The sequence below is a fragment of the Rhododendron vialii genome, chromosome 6a (assembly GCF_030253575.1).
Source record: "Rhododendron vialii isolate Sample 1 chromosome 6a, ASM3025357v1".
Lineage (NCBI taxonomy): Eukaryota > Viridiplantae > Streptophyta > Magnoliopsida > Ericales > Ericaceae > Rhododendron > Rhododendron vialii.
The window spans coordinates 24123722-24140659 of NC_080562.1; the positions used below are offsets into that span (position 1 = coordinate 24123722).

At 40.8% G+C, this 16938-nt stretch overlaps 1 protein-coding gene across 1 annotated transcript; it reads left to right on the forward strand.

The window, feature by feature from the left end:
- The first annotated feature begins 13382 nt into the window (after nt 1-13382).
- Nucleotides 13383-16204, forward strand: LOC131329100 (uncharacterized). The gene is made up of 2 exons (XM_058362173.1): nt 13383-13861; nt 15612-16204. The coding sequence occupies exons 1-2, from the start codon at nt 13564-13566 to the stop codon at nt 15965-15967; spliced, it is 654 nt and encodes a 217-aa protein (XP_058218156.1). The 5' UTR covers nt 13383-13563; the 3' UTR covers nt 15968-16204.
- Nucleotides 16205-16938: the final 734 nt, after the last annotated feature.

The following is a 16938-nucleotide window of genomic DNA, read 5'->3' on the forward strand; positions in this document are numbered from 1 at the left end:
CGAGGCCGAACCACTTGTCACCATCACTGAAGCAGATGTCCGACGATTTGTCTGGAAAAATATTGTCACAAGATTCGGCGTCCCTTATGCCACTGTCTCAGACAATGGTACCCAATTTGTCGGCAAGGATCTCCAGCCTCTGCGCCGAGTTTGGAATTCGCTTCTTCAATTCAACTCCAACATATCCTCTAGGGAATGGCCAGGCTGAAGCCACGGACAAAATTGTCTGTGCAGGAATCAAACGTCGGCTCAACTCCCAACGAGGAAAGTGGGCTGAGGAACTGCCACGTGTTCTTTGGGCTTACCGTTCTACCCCTAGGCGCTCAACAGGCCAAACGCCCTTCTCAATGGTGTTCGGCATGGAGGCCGTAATCCCACTAGAGTCTAGGTTCCCCACTCTGAGAATAGAGAACTTCGATCCAAAGACTAATGACAAAGCCGTGGAACAGGAACTGATCTTGGCAGAAGAGAGGCGCGACGACGCTCAGCTAAAGCTCGCCGAGTACCAACAGCAAGTAGCAAGAGGCTACAACCGAAGTGTTCGAACCAAGACGTTTAAACCAGACGACTTGGTTTGGTGAAAGGTAGTGCAAGCCAGCAATAAGCAGAAATTCAAGCCCAACTGGGAGGGTCCCTTTTGTGTTGTCAAAATTGCTGGTGAAGGTGCTTACGTACTCAAAGACATGAATGGAAAAATCCTCACCAATCCATGGAATGCACAGAACTTGAAAAAGGCATACATGTGACAAACATTTTCTAAGGAATGGCTTCGGCGCCATCTTCTACTTAGATTTTAGTATGGCTTCAGACCCTATGTTTTTATTTCTCTCATGTACTCCCCACGTTTATCAATACAAAGAGGAATCCTGTTTGGCAAATGATGTCTTCTGCATTTTTGGCTTGATTTCACTAAAACAATTCATTCTCGGCAAACTATGCCACAAACGAATGTTGACCTCGATCACACCCACAAACGGCTTTTACGCCCCCGCTTCGGCCACAATCGCTGCCCAAATGAAGCAAAAATAGGACATATGGTCCACCAAACCTAAGGCACACATTATGACTGGAACTTAGTCTTTGGTTCGGCTTGGCAAGACAATAAGGTCGGCCAACGCCAGGTTATACTCACACTTTGGTGAGCAAACCGCTCACAAACACACCACATCTCAAGCACCAAACACCTTGACTAGGGGCTGGCACCGTACCCAAAGCCCAACAACAAGTAATGGCACCTACAACTTTTTGTTACCAACCTACGCTATATCCAATAAACCTGGCAAAATAACCCTATGCAATGCCAAGCTCGGCCACCTATCAACCCAGCTTAAAAATCCCGACTTTGGTTAAGGCTCGGCCACAACACAACAACAGTCCGACAACTTCCTACTTTATATGTCACGCCCTGGATTTTTAACATATTAATGATTGTATTTTCGATAATAGTCCATCACGGTAGTACTTCATAATACCCCAAATTATCTCCCATAATCCGTCCAAAAGAACCATTAAGTTAAAGTTTACAATTTATGGCACTCCGGCCCCAAATACTTAGACAATAATCCCAAAAGACTAAGTCAAAAGAATATGATAGAAATTACGATTACATCTTCAAAGGATTTTACAAAAGATGCCATGGTAATTCCTCGGTGTTAGCTTTCAAAGGAATGGAGTCATATGCACGTCAAGCACTCCAAATCAATGCCCTTGTGGTGTACCTGAAAATAATAATAGGTTGAGCTACACTAGCCCAGTAGAGAACACTTTGCTCAAACTATATGCATATGAAATGGACAATGCACCGAGATGAACATTGATACAAGAAAGTTTCCCACGTGGACAAGAGCAAGAGAATAACACTTGATAATCAACCCCATTCATATCCACGTCACTTAATGATCTCTAAATTCTCTGTTTTCATAGTAGCAAGTGTTTTCGATTCCCTTTCCGGGCATTTGGGACCCCGTGCGTCCCGAATTTATTCCGGCATCGCACCATTTGGTGGATCCGTGGCTTTCTTGTGCACGTCCGGGCATTTAGGACCCCGTGCGTCCCATTTCCGGCATCCCACCTCATAATGGATCCGTGGCTTTCTTCATTTCGTTCTATCATTCTAAGTCGTGATTTTTCATTTTACAGGCCTCAATATGGTAAAGCATGACGTATGTCAAGTCCGTAATATTCATAAAACTGGTCACACTACTCACGCAGTAACCCGAATGCATAGACAAACGCACAAGTATGATATTCATTTAATTCTACACTTTCTTTAACTACAATGAGAGCCAAATGAGTGAGTATGATCTACGAATCATTGGAATACGAGCGATCAATCTTAGAGATGATTTGTAGGTGTTTAAAAGATATTAGAAGTGATCGGAGGTCCAAACCATGGAAGGAGAAACTTTTCAGAATTTTCCAGCTTGGTACATGTAGCAGTTAAGGATGCTACATGTACCCAGCGAACAGAATGAAAAATCTGGGTTTTGGTACATGTAGCAATTAAGGGCGCTACATGTACCCAGCGAACAGAAGATGCAATTTGAGTTTGGTACATGTAGCAGTTAAGGGTGCTACATGTAGCCAGCGAACAGAAGGTATAATTTGAGTTTGGTACATGTAGCGGTTAAGGGTGCTACATGTAGCCAATGAACGAAAAAAATCAAAGAAATCTGGGTTTGCTACATGTACCGGGGTAAACACTGGTACATGTAGCACCTGGGTTTTTCAGCACGATTTTGACAGCTTTCAAGGGCAAACCCAAGGCCTCCAAATAGCGATCCAAGGCAAGTTTTGGACATTGAATCTACTCATAAACATATAAAGAGAGTAAGAATTCCCTACCTCGACTTGGAGAACGAAACTCAACGAGATTGATCGAGCCCTAGCTTTGAAATTTGAAATCCTTCGAGATTATTCCTCTCCAAGCTTGCTCCAACGAAATACAAGTTCAATAACAAGAATGGATGAAGGGTTGAAGGTTATTTGTCATGGGTTTTGAGTGAGGAGAGAAGTTTTGGGTGTTGGAGGAAGAGAGAGAGAGAGTGTGCCAAGAGGGAGAGAGAGATCGGGAGTTAGAGAGAGAGAAGGTGAGGGGTACAATACTCCTCTACATACACACCCACACATATATATACTACCAACACTTCAAATTTGCACATGCACCCTCCTACAAACAATCCCATCACATTCACCCCAATTCATTTAAACTTAATAAAACCCAAATTTTCCTTAATTATAATATCGAATAAACCCTTTTTATTAATTTTTGAAAATACGGGTCCTTACATTATATCCATGTCCAACTACTCAGCCAAACCTAGACCAAAGTGGGGGCTATAGACAACTACCACCAAGACTAGCAAATCTACAAAATTATCCCAAGAACAAGAATAGATCAATCAAGTTCGGCAACATTGAAATATCGTGAAAAGGCAACCAAACCATTCTTATATTCAAAGAAAAAACCCTAGAGCTAGGCAGTACGGCTTGATAAATCATTCAGTACCGACCTCTGACAGACTACTACATCTGGTACGGCAAAATCCAAGCTCGGATTCGTCCAGTCCAAAAAGTTCCAAATTCAAACTACAAATCAAGAAAGATGACAGACTAAACTTGAGTAGTGTCCTCAGCAACTACATCAACCTTGCCCTCGGCATTTTTTTCAACATTCATTGGCTCACACCCTGCATCCTCGGCCGCCTTCCCACCTTCAACCTCGCCAGTCTTCTGCCCTATAACCTCATCTCCACCCTCGGCATCATCACAAGAGACGTCTTCAATCTCTTCTTCACTTTCAAGGAATTCCTCGGGAGGAAGCGGCACACACTCATCTTTTGTATATGGCAGGACGAGCTCGGGAACAACAGGTGCAAGAATGGACTTGTACAAGTTGGAGTCAGATTCCAGCTGAAGTGCATTGGCAGCAGCAGCCACGCCATCCTTGTAACCCTTCCTGTATGAAATAGGAACCCTCTTCTCCACCTCCTCATTTACCATCTTCCGAGCATCTCTGATATACTCGGCACCGGCTCAGTCGAAACCGGCCTGATAAGCCTTCTCGTCAACTTGCTTCATCTTTCTCTTCTCTCTTCTCAAAACCCTCCCAAGCTCACACTCGGCCTTCTTCGTTTTCTCCTCGGCCTCTGCCTTCTCCTTTTTGAGCTCGGCCGCATGGGCTTTCGCCACCTTCAGGCTTGACTTCAGAGACTTTACTTTCTCATGCTCGGTCTTAAGATCGTCGCTGTAAAGGGAACTCTCGACAGTGACCACTCGGCCTTGCTCGAAGCTCGGAGTAAAGCCTGCCTAGCCTGAGAATCAAAACAGGATATGCATAAGAAGGCTAAACAAACAAAAATAAATTCGGAAACGAACACAAAGAAGAACGGTAAAGAAGAGTCATGCTCAGACAAACCTAAACGAGGTAAGCACTTGCATGTACCAAGCTCGGCTGAAGATCCTCCGAAACCTTTTGCATATCACACGGAAGAGCTAGACCTTGGAGCATTGCAACAACTAGCCCTGGCTCCATCTTCACAGAATCCTCTACAGTAACAACCCTGCCTTTGGCCAGAGCATAAGATAGGGCAAACTCCGGAACAGCAACCGGCCCAGCCGAACCCACTGACTTTTCAACCGCCTTTAAACCACCTGCAGCTGAAGACTTGGTCTTGTCCTTATCACTTGGATGCGGAGTCGACAACTTAGTTGGAAAAAAATCATGAGTGATTTTTTGCCTTTTCTCAGCGGGCTCGGCCACATCTGTCTCTTTCAACCGAACCACAGCGCCGTCTCTGATGTTGACACGAACAACGTTCCTTCTTCCCATTTGACCAGCAAACTCGAGTATGAGTGTCTGAAGAGGAATGTTAATATCTGGATACTCAGACTGTTGACTTTCCTGGAACCAGAATTCTGCTGGCTTCCTGAACGTAGGAAATTTCACTCTCGGCTCCTTATGCTTCTTACTTTCCCCCATCCGCTGATGTTCCTATGCCGTTGATAGTCCACACTTCTTAGAAATTTCTCCCTTTTTGCTCGGCTTACCAACCTCCTTCTCTCTCCTCTTGAGCTTACTTTTGTGTGGGCAGCATGCCCTTCAGAAATTTTTGGACTTCCGAACGCGAGGGCCCGGGAATCGAGGGAGCGCGTGCGCGGATGGCCAGGCACTTGCAAAATACAGAGTCGCCACTTGGGTTTTTTTGAAGGTCCGACACCCAAGGAACCATATTTTGAAACACCTGCCGCGCTATTTTAATTTGAAAAAGTTAAGAAACCAGTCCGTCATAACCATATTTGGGTTCGGGAGCCAGGTTACGAGAGGGGAAGGGTTTTAAGGCACCCCTCTAGCCCAATCCGGAGATCGGTCTCTACTTAAGCATTTTGTGAAAACATTTGCGATTCTTCTTTTATTTAACCAATTTTTAGCCAATTAGGGCAGGGGAATAGTTAATCGGGGATTAATACTGTAACACCTTTGCAGGATGTGATATGAGAACAACATGGATGGATGAAATATTGAACAAAAATATGAGATAAAATTCAAAACTGCGACTGGATATCAAAACAGTGCCTTGGTTTGAAATTGTCGCGAACAACGGCCAACTTGCATGCATGGAACTTCGTACATGCAAGCCATCCATCGCGCGACACTCCCATTCCATCGCGCGAGTGTTGATGTCTTACCAGCAGGTTGAATCTTATCCCCTTCTGGGCTCTGGAAGGACCAGTGCACACCCAGGGTCAAACCAAGCAGTTTATATATACTGAAAATAAATAATAATTACAACAATGAATAACAGGAATAAAACACAACCCCTAAACAGTGGGGGTCCCAAAGTAGAGGCGTTTAGACCAAGTTGCCCATGCAAGGGCAATTGCTGGAAACAGACTGACAATCGCGCGATGGAGTCAGTTCATCGCGCGAGTGTCCTCATTGGACTTCCAGGAATTGCTTTGCATACCTGGGCTCTGAGACATGTTCAGAAGCAACACAGGGGCATTCCCAAGCTAATGAATAAGAGTTCTAAGTTAAACTACGAATTTTATCGTGCAAAATAGTGAATCAACTTATGTCATGCTTCACAGTTATTCATAACACTGATAAAATAGAAAATAAACTAGCATCGCATCCCCACGAGGATCATCGCGAGCTGACGAGAATTGTCGCGCGCGTGACTGGGTCCATCGCGCGTGGGAGTGCCAGTGCATGATTTCTTGTAACCTTGCTGACTTTAGGACCAGGATTGGTATAGATTACCAGCCTTGGCCCTGACAGCCCCCCTCAGGGATCAAAATAGTAAACAGTATGGAATTATACCTTTGCTTGAGTGTTTTGAAAATGGATTGAACAAGGTGATGTAGCTTGGAAAATGAGTGTATGGATGTGGTTAGAGTGAGGGAATATCAAGTGTATTAGGATTTGTAAAGTCTTTTTTGCTTGAAAATTGGTAACCTTTTTTTGTAACCCTTTGGAAGAAGAACCATGGGGGGTACTTATAGGGCAAGAGGAGGTGTATGTTGGGTGAAGAACTTGGCCTGGCAACCAGCCAACAAGGCTGGCCAACTTCCCTTGGTGGAGGAAGAGGCCAACAAGGTGATGAGAGTAGTTGTGAGGGTGGTGCAACCCATGCACCTGCAAAACGCTGTTCTGTCGACGAAAACAGGGTTCTACAGGACATTGGCCCTCTGATCATCACAGAATCTAGCTGGAAAAGGGTGAAAGTGACAGGTGTTAACCATCGCGCGAGGGAGTGACTTCATCGCGCGATGGTCAATAGTCAAGACTTTGACTTTGACCAACACCTGGCAGATGGTTCATCGCGCGACGAATCCAATAGAGCGCGCGATGGTCAAACCTGAGGTCAGGGTTTTGATTTAGGGTTTTTGGGTTTAGGACGGGCTCCACTCACTCTAAGCTCAAACCATTTCACTCTCAAGACTGTTTTTGATCTAATTCATCATCGGGGAAACAAGAAATCAAAAAAACAATAGGGAAATCAGATTGGGGTGTCTACATTTTGTAAGATGGGATGTAACCAAGCAGCGTCGGCGCGTCTCTGACAGCTTGAGACAGCAAGACTTCTATGTGCTTTTCAACGGCCAGCAACTGCCGAGTCTTCGTTATGGATCGGTGATTTGCAATAAACCGAAGACAGTCAACATCATTTAAAAGAGGGGGATACAGGAATAAAAAAGGCTCAGCAGAAAACCGAATAAAAAGAAATCTACCTCGAAAATCCTTTATCTTCGGCACAGCGTGTTGACGGTTAGACTGTTCGCCGAACTCATAATTGCCATTTACTTCAACATAAAAATTTGCCCACTTATCAGTATCAGGCAAACCATCCACTAGGGGCATCTTGTCCCTACGAGTAGACAAGTATCGACGCTCGGTCTGGCCATGTCTAGACATTATGTAAGTATGGAAAAGGTCGGCGACGGTGAACTCCAGATTGTGGAGCTCTTTCAGTGCAATCACTGACATCACAATCCTATAGCTATTAATTGCAAAGTAATGGGGAACTAGGCTGAACCGAGTCAAAAGTTCCCTCAGAAACGGATGAAGCGAAAACCGCAGCCCAGCTTCACAAATCGCCATTAGGGGAACTGTTATATGCTCGGGATGATGCTCCCTCTGATCCCTAATACGGTTGCTGGCTATCTGGCTGATAACGACATCCTCGGGAATATTATAGTCTTTACAAAAACTTTCATATTCACCAGGATCCCCACTTAAAAAATGAGCGTGGGGACAGACTTGACCCCTTTCAAAGAGGTCGGCGACCTCTCTATCCTCTGAAGGCGCTTCACCATGCCTAGATCGTGCAGAAGAAGTGGCTTCGGCCTGAGAGTTGAATCTCGATTCAGCTTCGGCCCCAAGATGGGGCTCGGCCTCTGAGTGTGTCGTTGTTGTGAACGAAATTTCAAGTTCGGTGTTGGATCCATCCCCGCCGTATTCATAGTCGCATTTGGCGTTTGAGTCGCTGGTATCAGCAGACATGTTTGAAGCAATTGAAGAGTTCTGGCGTCGGCTTCTATGCCTTTCCAAATACTCTTGGATTATTAAGTCCCCAGAGTTGTCCCCTGAGCTTTCAAAGTCGGAAGAAATGACTATGACCGGGTGAGCCAGACCTATAAACATAAGAAGAAAGTGAGAAACCTTATCATCGGCAACAGACGAGGATCTCCCTACGCTCGGCTACCCTATTGGCCCACCCTATTCTCTCACAAAAACTCAAGCTTGGAAAGATCTGAGACTCGTGTCATGGGACTCGGCCCAACTTAGTGTCGGCCTAATCAAACCAACCTCAAAGTTGAAGCTCGGAAGAACAGATTGAACGCAGGGATGCATATCACTGTTCATCCCCAGAGGAATACTGTTCACACGGAACAAAAACCCCCAAGAAAACCCGAAAAAACAATGAAAAAGGGAACAAGAACTATAAAAAAGAGGGGAGAGGGGGATATCGAACACATACCTAAGGTTTTCGACGAAATCTGGCGATGAAACCACTGGGATCTCAGGATGGAAGATGAACAGTTGGGTCTTGGAGCTCTGACAATGGAGGTTTAGAGAGAGAGAGAGAGTTTTAAAACCCCTCTCTCCCCTCTCGTCCACCTTTTTATAGAGGAAGGGACAGAATTTGAGTTTCCCGCCCATTCTGACACCGCCGAACCAGCAGCCAATCAACACTCGACACGTGGCAGCATTGGGATGGCCTTGCAGAATTCTCCGCGTGCCAACCGTCCTCTCATCAGCCGTACCCAACCGCGGGGGGACACCTGGCGCCCCTCCATTGGGGCTTGCCTATGATGGTTGCTAGGAAAACGATTGAAGCTCGGCCAGAATTCCACCTCTTTACCGAGATTCAAGTTCGGCGATCAAAAGGATTCGGCCAAGGCTCAACATCAACCTCCACCATGCGCCCAGCAATGGCAGAGGTTGAGGGGCTATTGTAGTCGGCCGAACATAGCTGTCCGCATTCAATCACCGAGCACGTATCCAGGGCTCGGCTTGAACCAAGGCTTGTCAGCCGCTAACGTGACACCCACTTTATGCCTGATGCCAGAAATGTGTCGTTCGCGCTCGGCGATCTGCGGGAGAATAGAGCCCGTTGGAAGGCTCTCCGTTCGGGGCGATCACTGGGCTCGGCCTGGCGCAGGGCTCGACCACCCGCTGAGTTGCGCGCTCTCTCACGTGAGTAAAAATAGTTATGCCAAATGATAATGATGAATGCGCATGGAGGTGACAGCTCATGCCAAAACGGTTACCAGATCCACTCAGCGACATCATGGTGACATCATTCAACTCATGCGGCGCACATGCCAGTACTTGGAAAGCAAGCTAAAGAAGATCCTATAAATATCAGAAGTTCACAGCCTTAAGAGGTAGATATTGAATGACGCACAAAACCTTGATCTTCTATTTTTACTCTCTGCACATTCTAATCCTCTTGTAGGAGGGCCTTGCCGGGCAACCCCCGGCCAGATCTTAGTCGTGCGTTCACTGTGCAGATTAAAGCAAGAAGGTTAGGAAATCAGCAAACCAGCGGAGGAGAAACTCGGATCAAGGATCGCGGGCCACACATTATGTTAAATTATGTTATCTTTTGCATTGTTGAGACCTACATATTCGATAGTGTGGATCATTGAAATTTGAAATCAAATCATGGTGCTCCATCACATGTGGAGATCTTAGTTCACATTAAAAGTATAAACCACAATTATTTCTACGTACAATGGGGTCTCAAATTTGCAGTTTTCGAAATCGAACTTTTTTGTGATTTTAATGCCGCCGTGACTCAAACCAACTTCTCTATGTTGGGAAGGACATCGATTTTTATTCAGCCAAGCCACGACTTCTTATGTGGAAACTTGTTTTGAGTACTCTTGGGGTATTGCCACGTGGTGTCTTAACCCAACTCCACAACCACATGTACATTCATGGTGGTTCAGAATTATCACGTGGCTGTGTCCTTCAACAAGAAATTGAAGGTGTTTTTTTTTTTTTTTTTTTAATGGCATCATTACGGAAGTGCTGCATGCGAGAGTCCACAAATTTTTTTATGTCTCACTGGGATTGAGAGGTGGGGGTAACCCTCAATTGTTAGATTATTTTATTATTATTTAGCATTGGATCAAGGAAATACAGGCTAGAAAAATAAAACACATATTGTTTAATTTATTACTCCTATATATGTTATTCTCTCCGTGAATTAATGCATCAAGAGTGCAATTGTTGTAAAATATGCAAATCGACTTTTATTAATGTTAATGCCTTAATGGCATGGAATAGCATGGCATGACATAATATTAGGGCCGGTTTTTGGTTTTTTCAGGGCCCGATGAGAATGTTTTTTAATGGGGCCCTTTATATAATTCATAAAAAAAAGAAAAGAAAAGGAAAAGATATAAAAATACTTTAAAGAAAGTACTATAAGTATTCAAAACCATAATAGCAAAAGGCTGATAATCATTCCATTAATTCGAAATGTATTACTTAAACTTTACTCTTCTCGTATTTTTTGTAGCAAAAATAATATTTAAGCTCTAATAATTGAGTTAGTCACCACATCTTTTTCAATGGATAGCCTTCTAATCCATTCAACCATTTTTGCGACATAGTTGACTAAAGGGAAGATTGGCTCAACTTTTAACTTCCAAAAGTATTTTTTCCAGGTGGTGACTATAACTAGTAAGTCAAGTACATTCTATTTGCAATCCACGCATCTAGAAAACAATTACCCATTAGTTTTTCATATATAACTGAACGCTTCCTTTGGCTTCTTGTTTCTTTGGCGAACTTGAGGTCTAACTGAGCACCAATGCCAACAAGATCCTGATCGACGAATGTTTGACGATAGGGGATAACACCTCGTTATAGTTGACCCCTCCGTTTGAGTACTATAATCCTTACCTACTAACCTCTCTCTGTAATTGGCTTTCTCTGATCCAGTACCCTCATTTTTTGCATAGGCCCATTTTCAGTTGATTTATTTCTTTCCCTTTGCAAGCTGAACCAACTCTCAGGTCTGATTATTGGTGATCGAGTGAATCTATCTGTTCATCAATCGCACTGTCTGCCTTCAAGTGCAAGGAACATCATCATCGGTCACTAGAAGTACTGCATATATATGCCACCATATTAGCATGTTGAGAGCAGGTTTTCAATATTCCTCCTTTCCTTGGTCTGCTCATTGCAATAGACTCTGGCGTGCAGTTGTAGAACTTCATGAGCTGGAGCCTCCTAGATCCTATATAATGGTGTCCTGATCATCAGATTGTTCCTAAGGACGCGCGGTTGATTAGTTGAACAATCCTTGGTAGAAGAAGAGGAGTCTAAACCTCTGCTTGCTCTGATCGTTTCACCCGTTGCGGAGCACTGATCAGCTCTATTCCTTGATAGAAATCTGCAGTAGCATAGAAGATTAATTATCGAACATAACATCCTTGTTTATAATAATAATAACCTTACACCAAAGTCTGTATACCCCTTACATGGACCCGTATGAATTAAGCCCAAGAAAACAACAACTTTCTTTGTCTCGAATCCAATTTTGTTGCCGTGGGCCGCATGATAGTAACTAAGCAGGACAACGAAAAACATATAACGTACGATAGTTGATGACTTTTCCATACCATAAATCCATCGTAGTCTAATTTCCTTCACTTACTGCTGCCATGTACAAGTGGTTAATTGTTGCCTGTTGGACAAATTAATAAAAGAATAGTATTTTTATTTCGTTCAAGATCATGAACAAACCGCTGGTTTAGTATTCTATATATATACACATAGAGATATCTCTCTTGATTCATGACCACCATAAAAAGACAGACAACCATCAAACGAAGAGTGGCAACGATTTAAGTGCCGTTCTATTTTCTTTTTAAACATTCATTTTTAAAAAGAAGGTAATTTCAAGCTCAAATATAATGAAAATAAAAAATAATTTTTCATTTTTTTTTGCACCGTTTAAAAAATCTCAATAAAATTTATTAAACAAGATTCATATTGATAGAAAAATTATTTGCGTAAACACATGATTTTTGAGCTTGAAATTGCGTTCTTTTTTTAAAAGTTCATTTTCTAAGAAACCGGAATAGAGAACAGTGTTGTACAAGAAATGTATTTTCCTTTTAAGACAACAATAACTTGTATGGTAACCAAGAATTATGAAAGGGTAAATATATAGCAAGCTGGAAAGAGGCTCACATCCAATTTCTTATTGTGTTCCAGTTTTGGGCCTTCATGGGCTCATCCCGAATTTGTAATGAATATTATACAAAAATTTAGTTTGGATAAAAAAATATCATATTTGTTGATGATAAGATAGACGAATTAAGTTTCAGCACATATTAATTTGTTCGTCCTCGTCCATTCTTTTCTTGTAAAAGTATGATTGTGCATATAGGTATAATCACTTATCAAAGCTAATTGTGTGTACATGACTAATTCATTTTTTGGGGGTCTAACAAATTAACGGATAAAATTACCATTTAAGTACACAATTGAAAAATGAATCGGACTGAATAATAAGAAATTGATTGTGTAACCTTCTAAGTGTTATTAACTCTAATGAAATCAGTCTATGCGGTAGACTTTAGAGTAGTAAGTTTTTTGGTTGAACATGACAAGAGAGTTTTTATCATTTGTGTTTAAATAGGGGATATTTTTACTTCTATCACCTCAACTATTCAAAATGTGTTTACATGATCCCTTAAGTTTTAAAAAAGCTGATTTGATCCCTAAACTATCGTGATAGTTGCAATCAAGTCCAATATGTACAATTTGGTCTCAAAATAGACGATTTCCATTAGATGTGTGCTTGTACTACAAAAATGGATGACAAAACTTTTCACTAGGCCATTTATGGAGAGAAATTATCAATCCCTGGAAAAAGAAATGAAAAGAAAGAAAAAAATATCACAAGACAAACCAATAGCACAATAAAAAAGCCTAGGGATTCTTTTGTCTGTCTGTTTACTAATTTCATCTATCACACTTTCAAAGCGAAAACCTACAATTTCTAGTTCAATAACCCTAGATCATGGATCTCCACTTTTCCATAAATCTAGCACTATTCAACTCTCCATGTTTCGATCAACTTTTTTATAATTAGCAATGAGTTTTATATGCAAAGAAGTAATCGATACTCGATCAAATTTTTTTTTTAACAGCATATACAAGGCATATCTGACAAAACTCGTGTATTTTGAGAGCAAATATTGTGGATTGGACTTAAATTGCAACTATCTCAATTGCTTAGGGACCATATAAACACATTTTGCATAGTTAAGGGGATATAAGTGAAAACAGCCCTTTAAAACTTAAATAACTAAAACAGAAAGTCAGCAAACTAGCTATAGGGATTTGAAAATGGCCCAACTAGTAGGACAATCTTGAATGCCTTAAACTGACTTCCACCCTCCATGATATAGAAGTTGTACCATCTTCTTCTACCAACGCCTTCATAAATAGAATACTAATATAGATACATCTGCCAACATATCTATTCAATACTCTCTCTCTCTCTCTCTCTCTCTCTCTCCCATTTCCACATGAAAACCGAGTACAGGGAAAGAGAGCAGCAGCCGTGCTGCTATTTCCATCAGGAACAGGTGGTCGTAGGGGTGTGTCCCATTTGCTTGAATGAGAGACTCGTAATCCTTGCAGCCAAGCAATTGGGTGAAGACTACTCCTACAGATCAAGAAATCAGAGTGCCAAACAGAGGATTAGATTTAGGCCTTCTTCCATCATTACCCTCCCTAAGATTTTGGTTTTGGGTTCACTTCTCAAGTCTCATGATCACAAGCCATTTGATTACTCTTGCAGCGATGCCTCAACTAGTACAGAAGGTAACTTCTCCATACTAATCTAAACGGCAGTGATTTTCACACTCACTGTTTTTTATATTCACACGATTTTTATTTTTGGTTTTTAGTGTTGAAAGTACATGTTTTTTTTTTTTTTGTTAAAAGAGAAAAAAAGAGCGCGGGTGTATAAAAAAGAGAGCGTGAAAATCATTTCAACAATCAAATTTGTACTTCATTTAATACCATCAACTTCCCTCTGCAACCACACTCACACACAAGTACATGCGCGCGCACACACATATATAGGTGGAGATGCATTATAAAGTCATAATGGTGAGCGGTTCAAAAAAAAAAAAAAGAGTCATAATGGTGAATTATTGTTCCTTAATTATTTGCCAAAAATTAGTACAATATGTGTAGAGAAATTGATTAGGATAAATTAATGAACCCATTTCCAAAGACTTGATTGTTGTAATCTTAAAATCATGATGCGAAAAAATTGGGTATCTTTCAACAAGATGTTGTAATCAATAAATATAAGTATTCCAAAAGATACAAGACCATATAAGTATGAATAAACATGTGTGAAATTGTTTATCTATTTCGTTTGGGACTTGCTATGCTTTAGTATAAGAAAATAAAGTTGCGCATTTATCACTACCTACGGATTTTGGTAAGATGATAATTAAGCGCTTGATCCTGACATATAATTTTGAGTAAATACTATCATTAATTTTAATTAAGTTCATGTGTTGATTGCTTCAAAATTCAAACAGAAGAAATCTTCATTCATAACTCATCAGTAAATTCCATGTTTGTAGGGAAATCATGACCTATATATATACATAGAACTGCGACGTCTATAAACCAAGTTTATTCTTTTGGAATTAATTCATAGGAAAATGATTTTCGCACTTTCCTTTTAATCATTCACACTCCCTTTTTTTTGTTTTTATCCACATGAATTTACAATATTGTTCTTGAATATGTGAAAAAGTGTATTGAATAAAGGGTAAGATTGTAAATTTAAGGAGATAAAGACAAAAATAAGAGTGTGTATTGTAAAAAAGGAATTGTGAAAATCAATTCCGTAATTCATATTCATAATTTCACCAACTGACGTGCCTGTAGCATTCCTTTTTTACTACTAAAACACGATTTGATGGTTTCTCTGTTTTAAAAAATTAACAGGACAAACCAGTAGCTCAACCATATCCTTTTGCGTTATTTTTATTGCATTACTCATAAGATAAGTATGTAAAAGTTACACAAAAGGTAGATATATATATAAGTGTTTACATTGTCAGTGTAAATAATTTAATCTCATCTTTTAAAGGCAATTTTTTTACAATGATGAACAATGTCTTTCTTTAAGAACACAAGGGATTTTTGAAATCTCCTCCGATGAAATTTTCTTTAACCTAGTTTGGCACACATGCATATCAAGTCAAAATCTTGGCTCTGCCTACATCGTGGCGTGATGAGATGAGTATATCTCTGTTGCATTTTTAAGAATGAAATTCCCAAATTAAAAGTGAAGTGGGATTACCTTACCATATCGTCTACCTCAAATACAGAAATAATTGTGAAACCACAGACCTCACACACATGTGGAGATGTTGGATCTGTGACTGTAAGCTTGTGTCTGTATCATTACTGTCCCAAATATTGTGAACATGTTTGTATTAATTATTATATACTACTATATGCATGCATAAGTTATAAGAATGGATGTATGTTCCAAAAAGTGGAGACATTTTGTGATAAAATTCTCAAAGTTGTCTTTTTGCAGACTCTTTCATATCAATCAAATTCGAGGAAAATGGAGTTCCCTCTTGGGAGATGAGCAAATTAATCTCTAATGCCTCTCTAGATTACTGCAACATCCCTCGGAGCAGGAGCAGGAGCAAGGGCGAGGGCAAGGGCACCACCAACAGTACTGTGGTGGAGCTTCCAAAGCCACGTGGCGGCTCGCTGAGGTGGAGGAAGCGTATTGGGCACTTGTTCCAGCTCAGCAGATGGAAGAAGCCCACCAAAGGGAGTGGTGTGTGCCACGTTGGCAGCAGTAAGGTGGTGGAAGGGGTGAAGGTGAGGAGTTCTGGGTGGATAAGGAGTCTGACAAAGAGGAGGAGATCAGGCATGGAATAAAGGGTTTTTTTTATTTTTTTATTTTAAAGATTGTGATTTTTGGCCACGATCTGGATATAAAGTCATGTTATCGATATTGTGAAGTCAAAAAGAAAAATTAACGAACTTTTAGAGCATCTCTAACCCATCTCTAAAAGTCCAAAATGGAGAATGGATGTAAAATATTGAAGAAAAACTTTGTAATTTATTCCTATTTTATGAGATAATCTATGAGGGACCCATCGTACTTTGTGGATATTTGAGTTTCCAAATTGCATTTGGTTCAGTGGCGGCTCCACATGGAGACCACCATGGTCACATGACCACCCAAAAAAAAAAAATTTGCTATAATACATGTAGAAATTTTAGGATAAGTCATGCTTTGAAGTAGTTTGAACACTCAGTCCATACATTAATGAACACCCAATTCATACATCAATGACCACTGATCAGTGATAAAATTACGGCTCTTTATTCTCTTTATTTGAGACTTTTTATATATTTTTCCATCATATTTCTTAATATATAAACAGTTTACAAAATTAAGTTCTCCAATTTTTAATCTGTTTGGACCCATGCGAAGATATTATTTTCCTAATTATTTTATCTAAAAGGGTCATAATTAATTTTTGACTCTAGAGCTGTCATATGAGAGCCATAAGAGAGCCATAGAATCAAATGAAGAGCATATACTTAATTTTGAGAGCCCTAGAGACAAATATTAATCATGATCCTTTAAGATAAAATGATCATATCTTCGTACCGGTTAAAACAGATTGAAAATTGGATCACTTAATTTTGTAACCATAGTTTTTAATATATAAATAGTGTTAGTCTCTTTTATTTTTTTTATTTCAATCCATATTGTATTAAAAATAATCTCTTGAATTTTGTAAAAAAAATGCCGAATTGCTCAGCGGTGCCTAGGCGGGTTTGGTGCTTGGCGGTGGGTCACCGCTCGACTAGCGGCAAGCACCATTTAAAATACTGGA

Bases quoted from the DNA above. Each gene is read 5' to 3' on its own strand.
- LOC131329100 (XM_058362173.1), top strand. From the start codon at position 13,564: ATGAAAACCGAGTACAGGGAAAGAGAGCAGCAGCCGTGCTGCTATTTC. The intron at 13,862-15,611 runs GTAACTTCTCCA...GTCTTTTTGCAG, and splicing joins TGCCTCAACTAGTACAGAAG to ACTCTTTCATATCAATCAAA.